The following is a 23,684-nucleotide window of genomic DNA, read 5'->3' as shown; positions in this document are numbered from 1 at the left end:
ATAGAAGACAGATTTCCTACCACTTGCATCTGCAGCATATCAATTCCAAAGTGTGCCAAATGTTTTGCTATATGTGGATCTAAAACCGGCTCCTCTTCATCAAATGAATAGACATCTACAAAAGCAGAGAGAAACAGATGAGCTGTAGTATCAAATATTATCCCTTCTCTTTGTTTACCAACATTGCATTCTCAGTACACGACTGCCTATACAAGATGCCTTATTCGTATTCTCTAAGTTTAGTTACGACCAGCAGACAAATGCATAAACATCTATATAGCTCAGAAAATATCTTAAATGTTCTCAATACAATCACTTCAACTACTCCCCTCAAGAGAAGTTACATGCACTCACAGGATTAAAACCTAACAATATTTATAGTGATCATAGTATTTTCCCCCCAGAAATAAGAAATTTGCAGGGACAACAATGAACGGGGCATGCAAAATTCTCAGATATGTGGCCAGTCCACATTTTGAACATGGCAACAAGAGATTCTGAATTTTTGTGGAGCTACTACATACAGGCAGACACTTTAAAATGGACTATATGGGGCCAACTGACTACTGCCAACAGTATTCAAATTTCTAGTACAGTTTAAGGAATCCACTTATGCCCTTTTTCCACAGAAATGCAGGGAGAACTGAGAAATTCTTTATTTGAAATAAAGAGGTGTTTATTGGATTGGACAACATTGGATTGGACTTGGAAGATTAATCTTGTGGTTAGGTAGAAAGGCTGATTTTGCAACTAAGGTGTCTTGCTTTATTGTATAGGAGATCTAGATTTCAGTTCTAGCTCTATGATGGGTCCTTACGGCCTCAAGTAAAAGCCCATAAATATTTTGGTGTGGCAAAGTTAAAACTGTGGAGGGAAGCAATATGTCTAGTGATTATATTTGCATTATGAAACCAAGTGTAATAAATCCAACAGGACAAAATGGTTGAGAGAGAAAAAACCCCTCATTTTTAGGGTTTACCATGCAAGTCCTGTAACAAAGCCGAGTCCAGAGCAGGTTTCACCTACTTGAACAAGTAACAGTAAAGCTGCAGGCATCATAAAAGGATATGAGTGATAAGACATGCGCTAGTAAGACCTGAATAGGCCTTCCACATCTTCCTTTCTCTGGCCTGTTCCTCTGTAGTGAAACTACTTCCCTGCTTTGGTCTCTACTCACACCAAAATCCAGAATCCCTCTGCCAGTCTGCCTGCACTGCTCTCAGCCAAGTTTCCTTCATGCCGGGCAGAGTTTCTCACAGTGACCTTGCCCCACATGACCAGATCTAGGCTGACAGAGAACTCTTAGCCAGGAGAAAGATTAAACAAACTCAGGAGAAGAGATCAGAAACCCAGAGAAAGGCTGTTCACCGTACAAATACCACTTCTGAAGGGTCCTTACCCTGCCCTCTCCTGGCAGCTACAGACCCTGGCTCTGACTCAGTCCATCACCTATGTAAGACTTTAATCAAAAGGCAGTCTCCTTGAAGTCTGCTAGTGCCAAACCCACATTGAAATAAATAGGTTGATGGTTAGCCAAGACCTCAAAGACATTAACGCAACTTTTAAAATTTACCAGCCCTATGAAAACCATTAACTCTCTCAAACCAGGAAATTGTGCTTTTGAGTAGTGCTGCCAGCTGCTGATCAGCCATCAGACCCTCTATTAACATTGGTCCTGATGACGATGACCTCTCTGGCATGCATGTGGCTGTAGCTGCCCATCTGTTGGAATTCCACTGTGTGGTAGCAAGTGTGCCCAGAAGACATGACTGTTCATCCACACACAAGAGATCACAACATTCCCATAGTCTTCTGGTGAGGTCACAGTGCAGCCAAAAGATTCTGTAAAGTTCAAACACTTAATGGAGTGAGATTATACATCAACTGATCTTGGGTGACTACTTTCAATGTGGAAGCTTTGTTTTCAATTCTCCTCAGCTCTGGCAACTGAAGAGAAAGCAGCCATCTGGGACTACTGACCCAGAGCAGCAGAAATGGAACACAAGACACATTAATCTTTGCCCAAGCCCAGCTCTTGTGTCACATACTTTAGTACTTTCCACTGTGTAGCCAGCTTAAATTCACGGGAGAGACAGAATTCACGTATTAGGGGGGAAAAAAAAAAAACAGTGAATCAAAGAAAGAAGATGAGAGCCCCCAAACACAGGTCTGTAGTGCTGTCATATGGACTCTGGTAGATAAGGAATGTAGACAAGTCGGCAAATTTGACACACAAAAGTTCGTATCATTAGAGTGAGAAAGGAGAAGGGAGGAATACAAGGTGGGAATAAAAACGCAAATCCAAGAAAAAAAAAATCTGAGACAGACAACACAGAATATTATTAAACAGAGGATAATCATTATTATTCACACTGGTACAAAATGAAAGACAACAATGCTACCTGTACTTCCTTTTCCTCCACAGCTCAAGATTTACACCTCTTCTGGCTGTGTAGACATCACTCCTTCCTACTTAAAGGATAACAGGCAATGGCAACACTGTCCCTGAAGAAATAAGTTGCACAGGATCCCGCAAAGAAGTATCTGACAATTGCTGAGATTGGCATCCACAAAGCAACTCATTCAAGTACCTGTCAGATAGGGCTTCCCACTGCCAAACCCCCATTCCATTCCTCAAACCAGTTTCAGACACGCAACCTCACAATGCCTTGAAATGAAATCCAATGGCATTGTCAAGCGAGGCAGCAGGTAGGACGGTCTGCTGAGTAGTACTCAACCTGTTGAAGCAAGCAACTTTTCTGGCTCTCTCGTGCATCCTGTCCAAGGTCCAACAGTGGAAGACAGAAGTTTGGTTCAATTTCTGCCCTGATCCCAGACCTGTTCGTTGACAGAATGCTACAAAACGGGGCTAATGCCGCAGAAATCTTTCATAATGTATACAACACAGATTTCTCAAGGAAAGACATGGAGCTCTCCTCTGCTCCCTGTGCGTACATGTAGGTAAGCATAAGTGGAATACCGGCACCACCTCTTTCTCCTTCTTACTGGTGTGAAAAAGGAATAAGTTATGTCAGCAGAGGGACTAACACTTATTACTCCTCTACCATCACCTCTTCACCTCTAGCCCAGGGAATCAGAAACCAGACAGATTTTGCATCACAATCAGCCACAGCGCCTCTTTCCTGAAGCTCATCTGTCATCTAGCCCTATCAAGAGGTTATGATTACCACTGCGATATAGATCAGGGAGAGAATAATTACTGAAAAGAAGCCAAGGATAGTTGGGGGAGGGATGTCTTTTCTATAGGGAAACCAAGTAAACGTCATCCAGAAGAACAAAGGTCTGTGGAGAACAGCTGGTGCCCCTCATTCAGAGGGAAGGATGACAGCCTGTCCTTTGTTATCCCAAAGGCCATGTAAGAGAGGAAGCAGCTGATCGGTGGGAGGCAGAAGGACAGCAACCATAAGGAAACAAGTATTGCTGCTAAAGATGACAAAGAAAAGAAAAAAAAAATTGGAAAAAAATCACTAGAGAATATTCTGTTTATTTTGTAGATGCAGTTGAAACCTACAGCTGGGCAAATCCTAAACACCTTCAATAACTGAGAGATTTTGAAAGAAATCATCCAAGACCAGGCTCATGCAAAGAAACAACATTCCGTCTGGGAGAGAGAAGAATGAATTTTGCTCAGTGTTTCTGTGGCACAGCTGGTTGAATCTGACTATAGTCTCCTTTCCCTGACACTGAATAGGACTTAAAGATGTTTTTTATTTCTCCGTACAGCTGCAGCAAAGGATCACTTTGCTTATGACTTTTTCAGCTTCTCATGGTTTTACTCCATCTAATCCTCACGCACCATAATCCTCTCCACAGCAACACTGCAGAATGTCACACCCAGAGAATATGCAAACAAGGATACATCTGTGGCTTTTTTCCCCCCCCCTCAAGATCATCAGGCATTTTACAAATGAGCATCACAGCAGCCCCATGAAGATGAATGTTCATTAGACTGAACAAAATGTTACCGAAACAATAAGGAAAAATAGCAGTTTCCAGTATGATAAAAAAAGACATACATGCTGTTAGGAATGGACTTTTCTGAATTTAAAAATCATTACCCTGTTATTGTTTCTATGTTACATAAGACTGAACCATTTGCCCCAGCAAATGTAGCAGAACTGAAAGATACTGAAACAGAAGAATCTGGAGAAACAAAGTAATACCATTCTTCTATTACAAATCTACTACTACACAAACCCAAAAAACTATTTACACCAAATATAAAACAGGAGAAGAGCAGATAAAAAAGGTAAGGGCTTTCTCCGAACGGAGAGTGTGTCATTCCCCCCAGCCCGGATCAAGATTCACAGACTCACAGGGGTTTCTTTCCATATCACACTCTCAAACATTTGCACTAGAAGCACAAACCCACTTGGTAATAGATACACACTGTTAGTCGCATGCACGAAAGATCCCCCATCTCAGAACCTGCCAGGTCCCTGACCTGCTCCGTCAGGAGTGATGGTTCCCAGCTTCACTGCCAGGGGATAACCCGTCTCCTTGTAGTGCTCCATCGCATGCCCGTTCCCCCCGCTGCCATCAAAGAACCACTTGCCACACAGCACTGAACCGTCTGTCAGGTTTAGCCACAGATTCTCCCGCAGGTCGCATTTTGAGCATTTCCAACCGCTGCAAGAGAAAACAGGAAGATACGACAGAAATAAGTAAGGCAGGGAACCAGTCCTGTGTTTCCAATTACGGCAGGTCAAACTATACACACTCAGCCCAGAGTCATGCAAGAGAATTGTTGGCTGAGTTGCTGGCTTTAGTTCCGTTACTCTGGACTGTATTAGAGAGCCTACAATGAACAAACCTTATTACCCTCACCTGGGGGGAATTCGAACACCATTGTCTAACTGTACAAGTGTTTTGGCGTGTTTAGATGCCTGTAGCTCTTCTTCCCAGGAGTCAGGGTCCTGCTTCCTGTAGGGTGATTTTGCGCTGAGGAGTGCATCACAAGCTATCGTCACCTGGAAGACAAATGTATGTCAATCCAAACCTAACACGACTCAGTGACTGGACAGAACTTGGCATTCAGCCCATTGCTAACCACATACAGAACTAGATATCAGTAACACTGTTAATATACTTAAATATGCACGTATTCTTCCAGATGGCAGTTATTATTTTAGCAGGGGAATAAGCACATGCACTATGTGAGCTTCCCTGGGACAAGCTGGCATCACAATAAGGGAAGGAATACAGGAGGTAAAAGGAAATCAAGAAACAAAGACAAAGCAGACTTTTAAAAATTACCGACTCTCTATAATAGCTCGTTAAGAAAGATCTTTATGTAAAAACAAGCACCACACATAAGAAAACAAAGGACCATCTTCATAAAAACTGAAGCAGGAGACAATTCCTATCACCACTTGCACACTCTACTGACCAGTGCTGGTAACTCTTCTATATTGGGTAATGAGATTTCATAGTGATCAGGAAATATAACAAGTTTTGCTTCATCTTCATATTCAAAGTCATCACTGTTGAGATCACCGTTTGTCTCTAGATCTGGAAAACAAGATAGGGAATGTTAGGAGATTGTCCCAAGATCAAGGTTCCTAAATTGTGGCGGGGTTCCACTATAAAGCATTGCTTGCCTGGCATCAGCCTGCAAGTTGACACTGTCAGTAGTTTCTTCCAGCTAGGAATATTTGTGAAATCCTGATCTAAACTGAAATTGGACCATCCTGCAAGAGGATGTTCTGAGGACCAAAATTTCCATCTTAATCTGATCCCTAGTCACAGCTAATCTGTCCCTGTTCCAAGCAGTGCACTGTTGCAGACATCACATTCTGGGAAGCAGCTAACAAAATTCTGCTTATTTTGGACAAAATCAGGATATAATACTGCTGTGCCTTTCACCCAGGATCTTGAAACACCATACAATGTGGAGACCAGGTCACACTACCCATGCCTAAATTGCAGAGCAGGAACAACACACCTCTGTTTCCGCCCCCCATATTTTCCAGATCACAGACCTGGCTGAAACATGCTATGGCTCCCATCCATCTTGAACCTGTGGCCTTTTCTCCTGCAAAGATGTCCATGGCTGGAAGTATTCCTGCATTCTCATCAATAGACTCAAATAGCTACAGCAAGTACAGTTATACAAGCATTATCCCTCTTGCTAACTCCACTCTGTAACCACTGTAACTGTCTGTTAAAAAAGCACTTAGTAACTAATAAAGCTTTCCTTTGAAGATCAAGGTTTCCATAGCATTTGTGTACGCTCTTATTCCAGTGTAAGGATAACTTTTTTTGCTTAAGTATGAGCCTCGATCAAGCAACGTCAGCTAAAATGCTTGTCCAGAAATACGTGAACTCAGAGAGAAGCCAGGAGGGTACACAAGTAACTAAATGGCTAGTGTTTATATCTCTGGCTTCATCAAAACCATAATTAACCCATAGTGACAAGACTGAGTTAAAGTCTTGCTCAGTTCTTTCCAGGACAACTGAAAAAGTTAAGACCATACATGTGCATGTTGTGTCAGACATTTCACAAGATTCAATTGCAAGAATAGCCTGGGCAAGGATGGGATCTTCTGGATCCTTCTCCCATCTGGAGATGCTAGATCTACTGTATTCTGATGTACCAGTCACTGACAGAATAAGGTTCAACCAGGAAAGAAGATGCATCAGCCGTAGCTAAAGCTGGCTCTTTTTTTGCCACTCCAAGTACATGCATATGCTTAATGAGTCACCCAATACTAAACGAGCATTGGCAGCAACCACTGCACCCTGGGAATGCCTGAAATCTCAAACGTATATCTGGGAAAGAGGTGAGGATGACAGATGCCAGATTCAGAAAACTAAGCTCTCTATTTACCCAGTGGGCAGTAACAGCCTGAATATCCTAAGTGATAAAACAAGTATCAAAAGATATTTTAACCTGACCTGGAAAGACCACCTCTCGAGAGGAACATAATCCAGTTTCCATTCAATTCTTGGCTCACGTGCTGCAGCAGCCAGTCCTGAGGGGTGACAACACCCACCGACAGTGACTTCCAGCAGCATGACCTCTTTCTCAGCAGCAACCAACTAAAGCCCCTTCTCATCAGCTGAATATAAACACAAAAGCAAGAACTACTTCTTACACTGAACGCATGACATTTATAAAGAAAATATTAATTCATTATTAATTCCCCAAATCATGCTATTTTCGTAACGATCCCTTCCCTTACTGCAGCATAATAGAGATAACCAGCGACCTCACTTTACTCCGGGCTTCCTTCCCAGCTTGTATTACAATCCTGTGTTTTGATAAAGCAGTGATCCTCAACAGATGCAGTCTGCAACAGTAAGCTCTTCTGCTCTATGAAGCAAAGAAACTGAGTATCTCCAAGTTGATGATATATATGGCAACGCATCACAGAGAATTTTCACTTCATGCCCAGAAATTTGATGGTGGCCAGCATAGCAAAACCAAAAGTACTGACCATCTTCTAAATATGACAGAGGTTCCTCAGAGAGGATAAAAACTCCGTGTATGTTCAGACAGGTTTAAAGGCAGCAAACGCCTCTTCCAGGGCCTGCAGTCACAGACTTCGCTCAGCCAGCAGAGGGAACGCGAGGACAGCTCACATCAGCCGCTGCTATCTGCAGACATGCCGGAGACCTGCCCGTATTTTCATTTCCTTATGATACCGACACTAAGTTTACAGTATTTACAATCCGCTATATAGAAACAGCAATGCTATGGTTGCCTGGGTTCAAAATTCAGACACACACTTCAGCTCATCTCACAAGCCAGACAATAGCCAGACAGTAGCGACTTTACTGCTACTCACCTGACCCACATTTGAACTAGTGATCCAGGGATGAAAGGCTGAGTATCCTATTAGCAATCATCCGCTGCCATCTAAGGACTTCACACGCTTAGGGGCATCAGCCTTTTGTGTACAATGGGTAGGGAAGGAAAGCTCCTTTTTACCTTCTCAGGCTTCATACCATTCACATTACCAGAAAAGCAGAAAACGATGTCCTGTCAGCATGGCATTCTGGATGTCTGGCACGCTGATATGGCAGCATCACACTTCTTATTTTAAAGAAGGATACGCACAGCTTCATAACGGTTCCAGGAAAAAAACATGAGGATTTAACTGGCAATTCCACTTTTGAAGGTGACCATGTAAAGCTGGTACACTTCCAGTCCACACACCTACTCCCTCTGAACAGGAATTAAAAGGACCACCAGTGCTTTTTAGCAATTATCACTCTGAAGACGGTTTCTTAGGGTTCAGATCCAGAACATAAGAGTGGAAAGGCCTTCTAAGGTCACTGACTGAAATCCCTTGATACAGCAGGTGACCATATAAACTAATCCCTTCTGTTGACTGTCAGGCCCCTTAATAATGTCCAGTTGAAGACCCCCAAATCACTACTCATATTTTTAAATCTTGGCTTGTATGCGCAGAGAGCCATAGTTGCTAAGTTCAGTAAGAAGTTCTACCTTCATTATATTTTCTGTGCCTGTGCAAGGGCCAACACAGCTGCGAAAGCATGAACGTAGATATAATAAAGAGAGACGACTATTACTTTAGAAGGCAATGGAGCCCATGCTAAATGAGGGCAGAGGTTGATGCTGTAGTCACTGGGCATGATGTGCAGTCTGCAGGCAGTTTCAAACCGGGATGTTAAAACTAGTGCAGAATTTGAGAGAGGAGCAAGAGTAACTATAGGAAAGAGGAGCAGGGGGAAATCTACTTGCAAATGGGGCATATTTGATTAAAAATTATTGTAACACTAAAGGCACTGAAAAACACGAACTTTCAAGCACTATACTTCATACAAGGCTGTTTCTTGGACAAGGATGTTCTTCCAAGATGCACTGTGAGTAGAAGAATCTCTGGGCAAAAAAGGGTTTACTCAGTTCTAAGACAGCCCACAACCAACCAGTTTGTAATCTTCTTAAAGAGCTGACAGCTTGGTGGTGAATGTCCACGTGACAATGTTCCCCTTCTAGCGGACTAACAGCTTTATTGTGCCTCCTCAGAGCCCCAGTTAAACACTGTGGTCACTAAAACAAAGTGTCCGTAGGTCATAAGTGTTGTGTTGGGAGGCCAGGACGACAGGCAAAGCAAAATAACAGACACATTAAAACAGAGGCTCGACTGATGTTATTTTGGGCAAGTGGTCAGTAGAGTAAATTTACTCCAGCTCACAGGCATCACTTTAGTGACGGTGAGAAACGCATTGCTGCTGAACTGACTGAGAACAGCAGCTGGAAGTGGAAGACAGCATACTGTAAACCAACCCACCAGAGGGGAAGAGAAGGAGTGGACGTGCCCAGATCAGATTTAGACAAGTTACCAACTGACTGCACTAATAATAGTGGCAAAAGGAGACTCCAGGCAGGACCCTCAAACGGGATTTCCTGTGCATATGGATGTGTCTGTGTGCGTATGAAAGGGAATACAAATGTGAAAACTGAATGGGGATGTTGACTAGTGAGCCTACAACTGATTTTGAAACCCTAGGAAGACATCTTAGGAATCTGGGCTTGATCCTGCTCTCACTGGAAGCAATGGACAAATTTGCATTGACTTGGAAGTGGAAGACTGAGTCTAAACCAAATAATTTCTTCCTGAAGCCTCTAAATAATAAAATGAAGTGCAGCAGCAGCACTTTGCAACTATGAGCTATTCAGTTTATTTGTCTTCAGGCACATCTGAAACACTGACCTCATCAGAGGAACAATAAAAAAAGAAGAAATTAAAAAAAAAAAAAAAAAAAAAAAAAAAAAATCACTTTGCAGCCACAACATTCTCCTTTCTGGCAAAAGGAAAAGCAAAACTTTCCACTGGGATCATTTGGATCATTCACTACTTGTAAAATAACATTCAAATTGTTTGCTACATCTCCAAAGCATTAGTATGCTGTTGTTATTGCTAGATGTAGACCTCACCCTTTGGATTTCTGGCACAGTCATGTGTTAAATAAGCAAAGCTAAACCACTAAAATTCAAATTCTTAACTATTTTGCTAGCAGCATTATCCTTTGTTAATCCAGCCTAATTTCTACAGTTCTACCTAAACCAGCAAACTATTAAGACTCTATTAGTGTAAGGTATCTGCTCGCCATTCTGTACTCGACTCAAGCTTAGATGGCAAAGCCAGGATGCAACAGGTTCACTCATGATCTAATCAGTTCCACTGCTACTGCTGGGGACCATGTACATCTTTACTGGGCTAAAATTTAAAAATATTGTCAGGTAACACTCAAATCCTCCTAAATCACAACTTTTCCCTTCATAAATATATACTCTATATGTGCTTACTTACATAAATATAAACTTAAATTGCTCAAACCACTTGTCGTGAAAGTCCTCTTCAGAAGCTTACCAAACAAGACCAACCTGACTGACAACAGGGTTCTCCTACTGGCTGCTATGAGGTCTAGGAGAGCTAAGCGGAGCTGTGGCCAAATCCACAGGGCCACTCTTACGAATGGTCTTTACATTTGGAAACAGTAGCCATAAGTGCATTCATTGCTGTAGGCAGGCATGTGCCACCCAGGAAAAGCTCAGCAAGTTTACACGTTCTCCCAGACTCTCTAAGTGGAAGTTTTCTCTTCCTTTCCAAGGCCTTCTCCGAGACCAGCTGTGTGTCATGGATACTGCTCCTCACTGACACTCTCACCAGCAATTACCATCCTCACAGATCTGCTGACAGAGCTGTTCATTTGAGTACTTCAAAACACTTCTAATTGATGGTCTAAGTTAGCCTTGACTTTGCTCAAAACAGAGCTCACACAGCTTGCTGCACCGGCAGATACTGCTACGGTAACTCATCTGGAAGAGGGTTTCCGTCTACAGACAAGTTTTATGACAGCCACTCTGCCAGCTCTGTTTAGCCTAGAGTCCAGGCTCTGGCATGGACCAACAGATGCCTAGGAAGAGGGTACTAGAACAAGGCAAAAATGCATTGATTCCTCCCTCAGTGTATACCTCCTAGCTTCCAGGCATCTATCTGTTCTGGTTTGTGGGGTTTTTTTGTTTGTTTGGGGGTCTGTATCAGGGGTAGGTGTGTGTGTGTGTGGTTGGTTTTGGAGAAAGAGACACAGGGGGAGATACTGCATGCAGCTGTGGTTTCTCTATTAAAAAAAAAAGTGTCGTTCATTTCTGATTTATAAACTAAAACAATAGAGAACAAAATACTAAATATCGCTCTACTCCTGATGTTCCACTTGATCCTTTCACTGCTGTTGACAACTGAGCTGACATTTTCACACCATCTCTCAGAACTACCTTTCTGAACAGTAATAGCTAATTTAGACCACATCACTGTGCCCACACAGTTAAAGCACTTGTAGTCTTCGCATTTTTCAACATTTACTTCATCTATTGTTTAGTTACTCAGTAACACATTAAAAATCACTTTTGGATTTAATCTCTTAGATAATGTTAAATCAACCAGCAAACTCTATTTCCTCATTTTTCAATCCCTTTACAGACCATTTACGATTGCATTAATTCTTCATAATTAGAACATTATGAAGGACTCTGCTGATAACTTCTGGGAGTAACAGGTCCAGGGGGACTCCTGGTAACGTTCTGCTGAAAGGGCTGGGCCTCCAATCCCTTCAACACAAGGATCTTCCCTCTTATTCTGCTACCCCTTTTGACCAGGATCTTGTAAGGAAGATCACAGTATGTCCTGTTAATTGAACCGCTCTTATCCACATAGTCACCGAATACGTAGGGGGACTACTACACACAGTCCCAGAGTATTCTGGCAGACCCAGAGCCATTACCTCACTTTAGAAAATCCACAATGGTTCTCTTCTGTCATATTTATACACCCTTCTATCAATTCTGATCCATTCTTTTTCTTCCAGATAGGCTAATATGAAAATTAAATTTAGTGATGATACTTTTCCGGTCCCATCATGTCTTTTTTTTCCAAAACTAGTAACACATTTACCATACTGTTGCTGATTTAAACAAGAAGTTGCATACCAAAGACAACAGTGCAGCTGCTTCTTATCAGAGAGCCTTGTGAAGTCATGGGGAGCTATCATCTTGTCCCATCAATTAATTTCTTTCCATTTTACATACTGGATCTAAAACTTCTTTGTGCAACAGCCACACATATTGACAAGCACAAAGATTCCTCAAACTTGCTAGCCTAGACAACAATGCACTGAGGATACTATTCCATGCATTGTGATACAGTCTGCTTTAACTATCACCCCAAATCCCCCGAGAGCTTGCACAGTCTGAGCTGAAGTTACCATATCCGCACTGCCTAGCAACATCTAAACAATCTAGATTAAAGGCAGTTCACACATTTCAATGCACAATGTTATTATGCTTCCTGATTACACAGAACACTCACAACCAACACCCTCCAGCCTTCTCCAAAAACAAAACGAGCCCAAAACCTAATGCATGTGCACACATACTTTGCTATGGATCTTTCAATGTTTAGGGAAAGATAAAGCTTCCAGTCGACTGACCCAACCAGTCTGTGTTTCTATTGCATTTGCTGGATAGCAGCAGTACTAGAAAGTGATCAGTGAGCATCCAAAAGATGTTTTCCTAATACTAAGGAGATTTAAAAAGGGTTTAGTATCTTTAATAGCTTTATATCAAAGAGGATTATAAGAAGCAATGTAACAAATGCCTAAACTGAATTGACTTTGTACACAAAGCTTAAATCCCTGGGCCTTCAGGGCATTATTCAGACACCTAGAAACACAGTGATGTTACCCATTGATCACTGTCTACTCTTGCCTGACAGGGTAAGCCCTAAATGGCAGGCTACATATATGGGCTGATAATAGCCAGTTTGGTGCAAACCTCTACCGTAGGTGCCTAAGGTCACAATGAGAAAGACAGAACTAAAACAACCTGTTGAGAAGTCCAGCAGCTCCAAACCAATGAGGAAGATGTTGGATTAAGAGATAAGATGCTGAAGTTTGCTAACCATCTCTGCTGCTGTCACATGCAAAATTATCACATCAGCTGACCTCTCTGTGCTTTCGTTTCCTGAGTTATGAACAAGGACAGGAATAATTTTTTGTTCTTTTTTTTAAGCATGGCCAAAAAAATAATAAAATCTGCTGAGCCGAAGAAATGGATACAAAGCATTTGGATGCATGGAAATACTATCAAGGATGAGAACAGAGAGTTGATGCCATTTTACTCCCAGCCAACAAGGGCTGCAGAGGACTGCAGTAAAACAACAGACCAGATGAGATACATTTTCAAAAGTGCATTAGATTCCAGAAGTGCTGGATTAAATGGTGATAGCTCCACACTCTAAATCCACCCCAGTGAAAGTGCACTGCCTTCAGAAGTTCACTGGGACCAAGACACTTGGAACTGCTGCACCAGATCTACTCAGCGGGAACAAAATACTCATGTGCAAGGATGGAATTTGAGGACTCCAACATGGCACACCACAGATCCTGTGCCACGTACACTGTGTGCTGGCATACCACAATGACAGGAGCCTCAAAAGGTATGCAGTAAATCAGCAAGAATAAAATTTGACTGCACTTTTGTACTTCTTGTTTACAGTCACATTGCTAACGCTGTACAACCATTGCTGCATTGCAGCCAGCTTTGTTTCCGAATCAATTATTTTATAAGCATCTAGTGACAAACATTATTTTCAATGTGAACTGACAGTAAATGACATTTAGACCAACATCTGCGACCTAACAGTCTCTTCCTACAAAAGAAGTTTCATTTCTTTATGACTCATCTTTTGACTTTTTTCCTCTCTAAGCCCTCCTTGCAAAACTTACTCCAGACATTAACAGCAACAATTTAATCGATCACAATCTGCAAAGGCCTCTTAGGGACACATTCCACAGATCAAAGCAATTCCAAAGGGAGGCCATGCAATTGTTTCCCTTTAGCCCTAAGAGCTGGCAATTGTAAAGAAAACATTTAACCTCTTCACTACCAGAAGAAAAATTCACTATTCACTATTAATACAGAGAGAAAAAATAAGATATGAATAAGAGAAATACCACAAGTGGTGGGAGGAGGGAGAATATAGGCATTGCATCAAGTTCCCCTCATCCATATTTATGAGGCCCTCAGGTTTGCTGGGTAATCTGAATGAATGTATATTGGATGAAACGGACATGGTAAGAAAACTGCTTTCCATGAAGCAAGAGGATATAATTGTGGACATAACTGAGTAAGAAGTGGTAAGAGATGCTCATGATATATGTACTGTTGCATTCATTACAGGAGAGACCACAACATCACTTAAGACTATTTACCTGTGTAACAACTTTGAAATGCTAACAACCCTTTCTATGACTAGCTGCTGAGCAGAACTGTGCCACACCGAGGCCCTGTCGTATCTAAACATTAAGTACAGATAAACATTTTAATAAAAGGGTGCTTTGTGGACATCACAAAGAGACAGAAGGGACAGAATTAGTCAAAAAATACCTATCAAACCCTAGGCTGTTTAAGAATAGTTGAGGGCCTACTTTAGATTAAAATGTTTCACATACCTCTGAATATGCACCAAAATTGCTAAGAATTACTTATTTGTCTGGAACAACTTTAAAAGCTAGAACCAAAAGTTTAAAAAAAATAACCCAACAGAAAAAGAAAACCCACAAGGAGCCCCAAAACCAGACACAATGGTGGACAGAACCCAAGTACACATGCAGACAGGGTCAGAAAAGGACTGTGTGAAAGCAGCTGTTCACGATACCTAAAAATAGCTTAGCATTCCTCCTTTTTGGTAAAGCTCCACCAGATGCCCCTGGTACCTTCTGGAAAGAGAGAAAGAAACAATTAAAAATCCATCAAGACAGACAACAGTACATCAGCAATAACCCCATACTATCACCATTTCTGACACACATCTGTCTGTTCATGGTCCTTCTATTAAATCACAGTCCTTGCCGAGCAAGAATGTAAATCCTCTTCATTGACCTCTGACAATGGGATTCAACTCATCATTCCTTACTACCCTCATGGAGTGAGAAAGCCACCATCTGAATCCTTCATACTTTTCTCTTAGCAATTAAGCAGAGCATGTCTCATGGTCACCGTGGGTGACTGCTGTTCTATCAACAAGACAAGGGACATCTAGCATCACTCGGACATCTCACCACTAGATCCCCTACAGTATTTCTTAATGACTAAAGCTGAATTAGAGAGGGCAAGAAAAAACCATTATCTGCATAAAAGATTCAATCCTTCATAACTAATTCCAGTACGACCACTTTGCTGTGATCTATTAGTTCAGCTAATTTTCTTCTATCCAGAAAAAAAATGCCCTTTCCATCAGGATCCATGCCTGCTGCCGTTAAGATCAATCCAAGTTACCACTATGCTTTCTTAATAATTAGAGAGCTTGGAGGAAACCTGACAACACCCAAGCAATTATTTAGGGGGAATTTTATTTTATTTTTTAATTTAAATGCCACAGCGGAGAATAGTAACTTCCACGTGACATTTGGTTTCAAGCACTACTTTCCCAGTTCAAAATACCTTGAACTACTAGGGGAAACACTACTAGCTAAGGAAATGCAAAAGTCAATGCATTTGCTTCTTAAGCTGTTTATTAACAGGCACCATTAAATCAAATCAGATTAAATCAAATAAGCCTCTGTGGCTGTAATGCCAATGTGATGCATTATGTAGTGTATAATGTTAGTGTAACTGGCGAGGTTGTTAGGTGACTTTTTTTTTTTTAAAATAACAATATTGGGATACAACAGGTGGAGAGAAACCAGCCAAGAACCTGTCAGCCTAAGGCAAGTTCATGTTTGCCTCTGCTCCTTGGTAGGTGAAAGGGTCACATATTTTGGGTGGTTCCCTTCACCATGTAAATAAAGCTTTGGCCAAAGCAGAATGCTTGAATCATCAGCAAGGTCTTACACATCATAGGAAAGTTTTGCATTCTTAGAAAGAGCAAATGCCAGCTAACTCCTTGGCTGCACTTAAGAACAGAACCTATTATCCATACATACAAGCCCTAGGGAGTCAGGGTTGCAACTCCAGCCTTTAAAAAAAAAAAAAAAAAAAAAATTCCTCAATGAAGTGAAAATGACAAGCAGAACAGTTGTTTTTCCTTAATACTACTGGAAAGTGGAAAGAAAGTATCCAAGAACCCAAATCTATTTTGAAAAAGCAGCCACAGGATACAACATAACCCAGTTACAAAAAATATATTATGAATAAATTACACATACTCCCAGGATTATAGCTTCAGAACTAAAAAAAAAAAAAAAAAAAAATATCTTGTTTCCAATACTAGGAAGCTCCAGTTGAATTTTGCTGTTACCAAGTGGGATGTTGTGAAAGTCATTAAGACTTCCTTTAAGGGGAAGAATTCACATGGAGTGTTTATCCCTGCCAGCCTGACACTAAATATTTCAGCTTGATTTTCCAAACTGCTGAATATATCTGAACTGGAATTGCAGATGCTCAATACTCCTGAAAAACCCAGAACCTGACCATTTTTTACCTTGTTTCTCCATCTGTCAGAAGTCACTGAAAATGTTCCCCATCCATAAAACAATTTTGGCTTCTAACAGATGTGGCAGATGCAGCAAATGGGAGTCCACACAATGCAGCAGTAGTGGCATTAAATTCTGCTTGTGATGCTCATTGTACAAGGTGTCACAGTAGCCTGTTCTGCATTCCCTTTAACTGCACCACTGCCAATTTTTTTTATAACAGGGCCATCACCAAGTAATAGCCAGGAACCCATCACTGTAGGAAATTTCATGCTTCTCTGCCCAGTGTTTTCAACAGGGCTGAGGTACCACTGCAGCACCAAGCTAAAGCTCTGTCCAGGGCTGAATACTACCCAGGCAGTTGTATAAAACAGTCACACACTACAGGGAAGTGGCTGATTTAAAAATTCTGAGGAGTGAAATTCGGTGGGGGGGGGGGGGGGGGGGAGATCAATTTTCTTGATATCGCTAAGAATTTTACCAGAGGGTGCTCCAGAACTTGCACTTGTGCACATTTCTGACGATACAGCAATGCCTCTGGTGCTGATCTGCCACTGGCAGATACTCCAGCTCTACTTAACCCAAAAGGCTGAAGATCTGACCCTTATTTTCTAATTGAATTGTGACAAGATACACAACTCGTACTTAATCCAAACACCTTCGAAAGCAAACAGGGATTTCTGCAGCAATGCAGTCCATTCTGCAAGGATGATGCCAAGGGAACCACCGGCAAGAATAGCAGCCTCACTAAAAGAATCTTAAGATAGCATATCCAATGCCTTTGGCTTTACTGTATCCCACACCATCAAAAGCTTGGCTTAAAAAAACCAAAACCACAACGCAGCATGTGCCAGACACTTCATAAAACTGTTCCAGTGAAGGCCTGATGTTTCACACCGCTCAAAACATGGATAGCATGTAAGAAGGAAACAGTCACGGTAAACAAAATCCACAGCTAACTTATGAGGAATCCTATCTCTGAGGCATGTTAGATGATACAATCTTCACCTGTACTGTATACATAACACTGTTTCCTACCACACGACCCAGTGCACCAGTGCGTTACCACCTTCAAACATAGATGCCAGGCCCCTCTGCTACATCATGATTCACAAGGAGAAAAATAGGAACCACTGAACTAGCTCAACTGAAGGTGTATGCAACACCAAACAACAGTTAGTATATTTGTTTCTCCCTTTTAGAGTTCTTCAGCCTAATCTTTATCCAGGAAACGAATTTTTGAGGCCTCATTTTAACCCCAGTTTACCTTAATATTGAAAATTCCCAGGTCACATTCTGGAAGAAAGTTATATACAAGGAAAGCTGACAGGATTTCTGCCCACCTGTCTCTAGTCCTAGATATCATCTTTCAAGAGTGTTAAATTCACTCAGAAGAACTGTTGCTAAAACTAGACTAGGCTCTCCAAAAACTCAGTCAACAGTGTGAAGGAAAATGTTGCTATTGCCCTTACAAGGAAAGACAATTCTAAAGTATAACAAATTATTAACAGTCCCCACCTGGGCAACATGCAATCCACCTCACTATAATTCTAATAAAATACGAATAGTCATCTACTGGAAATAAAATAAGTGCTCAGGGCACTTTACATAACTCAGGGTCTTCATCACCCAGGGGAAACATTGCTGTAGAATGAGAAATGTGAAGTATTCTACCCTGCTCCAAGCAGCTATTTTAGGCCCTCTAACTTGCCAAAAGAGACAAAGCTTATGGGAGAGTGAGCTATAAGCAAACCCAGTGCCTTCCCTAGAGCTCAGGTCAGAAGTCATTAACGGTCCTTTAAAGATGCCAGACAAACCACACACAAACAGATGTTATAAAAAGCACAGGTTATAAATTACTGTTGATATTCAGTGATATTATGGAAGAATGGTAAACATGAAGTTTATATGTATACATCCGTGTGTGGGGGTGTGTAAGACTGAATGAGGTCAGTATGTGGCTCTAGATTCCAGCATTAATTTAAGCTAAGCTTTAGATCCCAGGCCAGGTCAGGATTAGGGCTTATGATTTAATTGTACAGAAATCTTAAGATGAAAAGAAGTCCTGTCACCCTGAGATGAAACCTCGTATTAAACAAAAATCTCAGAAGCTTCCAGCCAAATCTGAGCCACAACCACTAATTCTACACTTCAAAGGCAGGTTTCAGAAAAGTATTTGGTTACCTGCAGTATGCACATAATATGCAGACAACATGTATGGGATACACAGAAGCGCATAGTGAAAAAGACCAGTGGAAGTCAGGCAACAAGCTGCCTTTAAGGTCTGACTCCTCAGGGCTTTTGATTCATCTCAGAACTGAAGCCATAGGATTGGTTGGGATCCAAGCACCTGAATTCAATATCCAGCCCCAAATATGAAAATGTTCACTTCTGTCATTCAGAATTTGGTCTATGTCTGAAATGCGTTACCTAAAAGGGCACAAGAGACCCAGGAACTGCCAGGGTAGTTAGTTGGGAAGCCACAAATCTCACCTCTATCACATGTCGTTTCAGATGCAAATATACACACTGTCCTGTTTTCCGGTAATGCCTTTCAATGTGTTCCCTTCCAAATCCCAGAAACGTGTTCATGCACACATAGAGACCTCCTTCTGAATCCTAAAAGGAATGACACAAATAGTTACAGCACAGAAGGAACTGAACAGGACAGAAAGGACTCAGCAAGCAGAAAAAACCAAAAAATTGCAGACCCTTTCTGTTATCAAGCAAGCACTTAAAAACGTGGCTTTCATAGCACATTATGGTGTTTACATTATCAGTCCTCTAAGAAATTTCCACATCACATCACAGTCTATAGAAACTCATTGAAATGGGTTGCATTACAACTACAGATCAGTGAGTGTCCAGATTGGAGGTCTAGAAGTTAGTCTTGAAAAATTCCGCTTGAGTGCCCAATCCACAGAGATTTGTAGGCGCAGAAATTCGTAAAGCATAGAAACAATGAAGCACAGACATTTGTTTGAAATAGTAGAACTTTTTTTCACCGTCTAATTGGAAGAACAACAGTCCAAGTCAGAAGCGCGGCAGAGCTGACAGTCCAGGGATTCAGCCATACCTTCTACTGTTGATCACAATCTTGTTGGAGAAAAACAGATCTCAGGTATCTTACAGCTCTTCGAACTGGCTAACAAGAAAATTGTCAAGTGTTTTGTGAACATTCTTCAGTATCTATCAGGGATGCTCTCTATTCACGCAATTAGAGTGCTTGGAGAGAAGGGCACTACAGAAAATACAAAGAGATATATATCCTGGTACTGATCACAAATGCTGACATTTCAGTAACATGACCTAGCAGGAGTCCCATCACTTTTTGCTCTCCCAAAAGCTGGGTGTTGATGCTTGCTGTTATCAGGGTCTTGCTCCATTTTAGCACTGCTCCCAGATCCCTCCTACACCATTCAGACTGCCAGGAGGACATTCAGTCATCTGGCTCATTGGCGTTGGATCAATTTTTTAAGTCCTTTTTAGCATATATTGTTTTGAAGAGGTGGTGCATAACAAAGATTGAGCCTTTCAGAAGCGCTGTGACCTTCCTCCTATTGTGAATGTGTTTATGCTATTGGATAGTACAGAACATCTCATGTTAAATTCCCCAAAGAACAACATGAACCGAACTCATCCATAGGCACCTTAGAAGGAAATTAAAAAAAAAAAAAAAAAAAAGAAAGAAAAAGAAAAATCATTATCTCCAGAAACAAGTCACTTTAGGTGCATACGTGCGCGTTATCGTGTATCGAGAATTGTTAGAGCAGCAATTGCTTTGACAGGGTACGACCGGATAGTGCCACGCGTGCAGTAAACCAAGGAGCGCTCTCCCGCCTGGCCTACCTCTCCTCACGGCTCGGCCAGGCAGGAACCTCCGCTCTACCTCTGAGCCCAGCCAGGCTCCTCTCTCAGGGGCAGCACAAAGCTGCCCGTCCTGCCGTGCCAGCCATGGCACGAGTTAGGCTCGTCCCGTGGACTGGAACACGTAGCAGAGGGCAAGTCCGACAGAGATCATGGCTGATCTCCAATATTCTCCTAACCAGCACCAGGTTAATATACCTTATTCTCTTCCAGAAAAGGAAGCTGAAGGGCTAATAGTGTTGAGCAGTTGTTGCTCATTTGACACCTGGCACAGACCAGCTGGGGCCTGACAAGTCTCTCCCCTCCCACCACTGCCCCCAAACCAGGCTTGAATGTGCCACTCTAAACCCAGTTAATTCTCCCCAACCTGTTTCAAAGACTGTCACTGAGTATTTCTGTAGGACTTGAAGGAATCTAAACTTCCAGCTTACCTACAACCCTCATCCATACCTGTACGCTACTCTTTCAAGCATGCTCATTTTTATCAATATAACTAAAGCCAGAACTGAAGAACTGCCTCAAACACCAATAATACCGGTACTTCCACAGCAGCCAGCAGAGCCACGGAGCCGAGGAACAGAACATGAAGAGAGACTGGAGAATGATGTTTTACCCCAAGACTTTAGAAAATATCCGTCTTTTCAGCTTTTCTTAATGTGAACCAACACATAAAAGCTTCAGCTTTCCAGGTTTAGCTGAAAGATGAACATGCAATGAACTATACAGCTGTTGCTTTACCTACCTCAAAAGGACAAAAAATTGCATTGAGCATTCCAGGATTCAAATATGCAATCTGAAGCAAGGGTTTAGACTATCTGCCATGCATGCTTAACTTATACCATGAAGTCATTCTTTCAGCATCTAGATATCACAATGATTGTCTCTCTGCAGAGTAAATAGTCAACTATTTAGCCATCTCATTTCTGATCCACATAATCCCTATCCAAGATTCTATTAAAAAACCAAACACACAAACCACATCTCCTTTGAATTTGAAATATTCACAGCCTTGAGAACAGGGCTGATATCGACAATTGGGCTCAAAAGTAATAAAGTGGTTAAAACAAAACTCCACATCTAGTATTCAAAATACTAATAAAATACAATTGTATTTAAAATGTATTACATTTATTTTAATTTCCACTACTTTCTTCCAGATTCATCTACTTTATACCTTAATACCTACTATTTAAACCTTTGCTGTCTGTTCGTATACCCTGTATTCCAAATCCTTTTGCATTATCTCCTTCTGTGAGAAAGTCATGGATGTCTCTTCTACAAGAGAATCCTATAGGTACCTGGCCTAAATAAAAATATATAGTGCTGTCACTCTAGGGTCTCAGGAACTTTGTTCACAATTTTGTTTTCTTGGAAACCATTCTCTCTTCTTCTGCAGGGAATCCAAGAGACCACTGAACCGTTTCTGATAAGCAGCCCATGACAACAATCTGATACTTTCAGTATATGAGCTAAATGTAGCATCTGAGTAAGTTGGTTGTGGTTACTAACAAAACAGTTATTTCTCCTGGAGAACGCAGGCAGACTATTCTTTCATGCAACTTGGAAAGAAGTGGACAGACTGTTCAAAAGCCTAAAAGGTCACAGCAAAACAGGGGCACGTGTGAAAAAGCCACCTTTGCAAAAGTCTGTATAAAGGATGAGGCTTCTGTTTGGTACTCAAAGAACACTCAACTGCGACCTAAGCCAGGCTTTATGCTGGCGAATTTAACCCTAGCGAGCACACAACCAGTTCTGGAAGGAGCAAGACATAGGCTGTGGCGTGTAAATCTTTGTAATCAACATTCATCTTAGATATGTGTGAATGTTTGTGCTGGAGGAAGGCACCATATCTAAAGTACCGAAGACACTACTTTACACCAGAAAAATATATCTTGTCCCGAGAGACAAAACCAGGAATTTTAGCTGGTTTTATTTCCTCCCCTCACTCTTATCTCAGCATCTAGTGGGCATGTAGTGTGAAGTTTAGGATAAAGTCATGTATAAACATTGCCTTCCCTTCTTTTTCCAATCTAAAGACATTGTTGGGGCAGAAGCTTGTACGTGCTGCTCACGCCTTGATCACTACCCAGAAGGCCGCTCAAGACTAGACTAGTCTTCTTGCCCTCTGAGCAGAAGGAGAAGTGATTGCTCTTCTGTATTTCTTCCTGTTCTTTGCTGCTAAGATGTTCACAGTATGCTGGATGCTTTATTGATAGAGGGAGACACACAGTCCACAACAGGGAGAAAAGTATTAAAAAAACTCCATAGCTCTTCTTACTTATTTAGATAATAATTCATGTTCTGCAGAGGTAAGATGAGGAAGGAAAGGGACAGGGAATCCACAGTGAAAGACAGCTAAAAATGCAAGAGTTACTCCTTCTCAGGCCTGAAAAACAGAGCAAGGAAGCTGGTGGATGAGAGGTCTGGCAAACACAAACGCCAGTCTACAAGGAAACAGAGAGCGATCACCACCTCACTTGACACACGCTCATGGCACCAGACACTAATAGCTTTCAAACACTACTAACCTGATCAGGATTTGAACTGATGACCTGTATCCCATTACCAACCCCCGGAACCATTTAGACCCCTCAGGGAAATCTAGGGTTTAGCAATTTCAACTCCTGAGGTGGCTCAGACAATAATGAATTTATAAAAACACAGTTGCTGTGGCCATCTACTAACACAGCAAACAGTTACAGGCTTGGGCACAATGTCTACTATACAGGTGTTTGCTTTAGATCCACTAGAACAATGGTAAAACTCGCTAACATAGGTATCAGAGAAGAGAGTAAAATGGCACCTTGAGTCTTCACAAGTTTCCATACCCAAATACAAAGAATGAAAAGTTTGTTCATCCTACCACATACAAAGTAAAAAGTGCCAGTTATGACAGAGGATCACTGGCTCCTTTGTGCATTCTGCCATGGTTTCCAGGGGAGTGTTTCCCTACAAAAAACATGACCATACAGAACTGTTAAAGGCTCTGTTCAGAGTGTGTGTTCATCAGGAATCACCAAAATTAGTCTGGCTGTGGTCACAAGACTCTTGTTGCATAACTACAATCCAATCTTTAATATATTTGGAAAAGTTACAGGACCATCCCTAATATATGCATACTGCACTGAATCTCACAATAGTGTAACTAAATGACAGATATTTTATTTGAGGACAGGCTTAAAAAGAATAACAGAAGTTTAAGCACTTAATATTCATCTCAACAATACATAATAATTTACGAGGAATAAAAAGAAAGCCTGTGTCTCTGTTATGCACCAGTACTACCTACATTGAAACAAGGAAAAAAAAAAAAACGCAAAGCAAACCACAGCCAACCAGCTGAACACAACAGC

The 23,684-nt window shown here is 41.5% G+C and overlaps 1 protein-coding gene across 1 annotated transcript in view; it reads right to left on the bottom strand.

The window, feature by feature from the left end:
• USP13 (ubiquitin specific peptidase 13) overlaps window positions 1-23,684 on the bottom strand; it is a 51,571-nt gene that overhangs the window by 22,288 nt on the left and 5,599 nt on the right. The window contains exons 2-7 of the mRNA XM_075716465.1: window positions 18,958-19,083; window positions 14,709-14,769; window positions 5,411-5,532; window positions 4,849-4,991; window positions 4,466-4,650; window positions 21-115 (exon numbers count right to left, since the gene is read on the bottom strand). Of these exons, the coding sequence (XP_075572580.1) occupies window positions 21-115; window positions 4,466-4,650; window positions 4,849-4,991; window positions 5,411-5,532; window positions 14,709-14,769; window positions 18,958-19,083 (732 nt within the window). The remainder of the gene's footprint in view (window positions 1-20; window positions 116-4,465; window positions 4,651-4,848; window positions 4,992-5,410; window positions 5,533-14,708; window positions 14,770-18,957; window positions 19,084-23,684) is intronic.

This window comes from Pelecanus crispus, chromosome 9, assembly GCF_030463565.1.
Source record: "Pelecanus crispus isolate bPelCri1 chromosome 9, bPelCri1.pri, whole genome shotgun sequence".
NCBI classification, from domain to species: Eukaryota; Metazoa; Chordata; class Aves; order Pelecaniformes; family Pelecanidae; genus Pelecanus; species Pelecanus crispus.
Note: the sequence above shows the minus strand (reverse complement) of the source record. Positions and strands in the feature narration are given on the sequence as shown.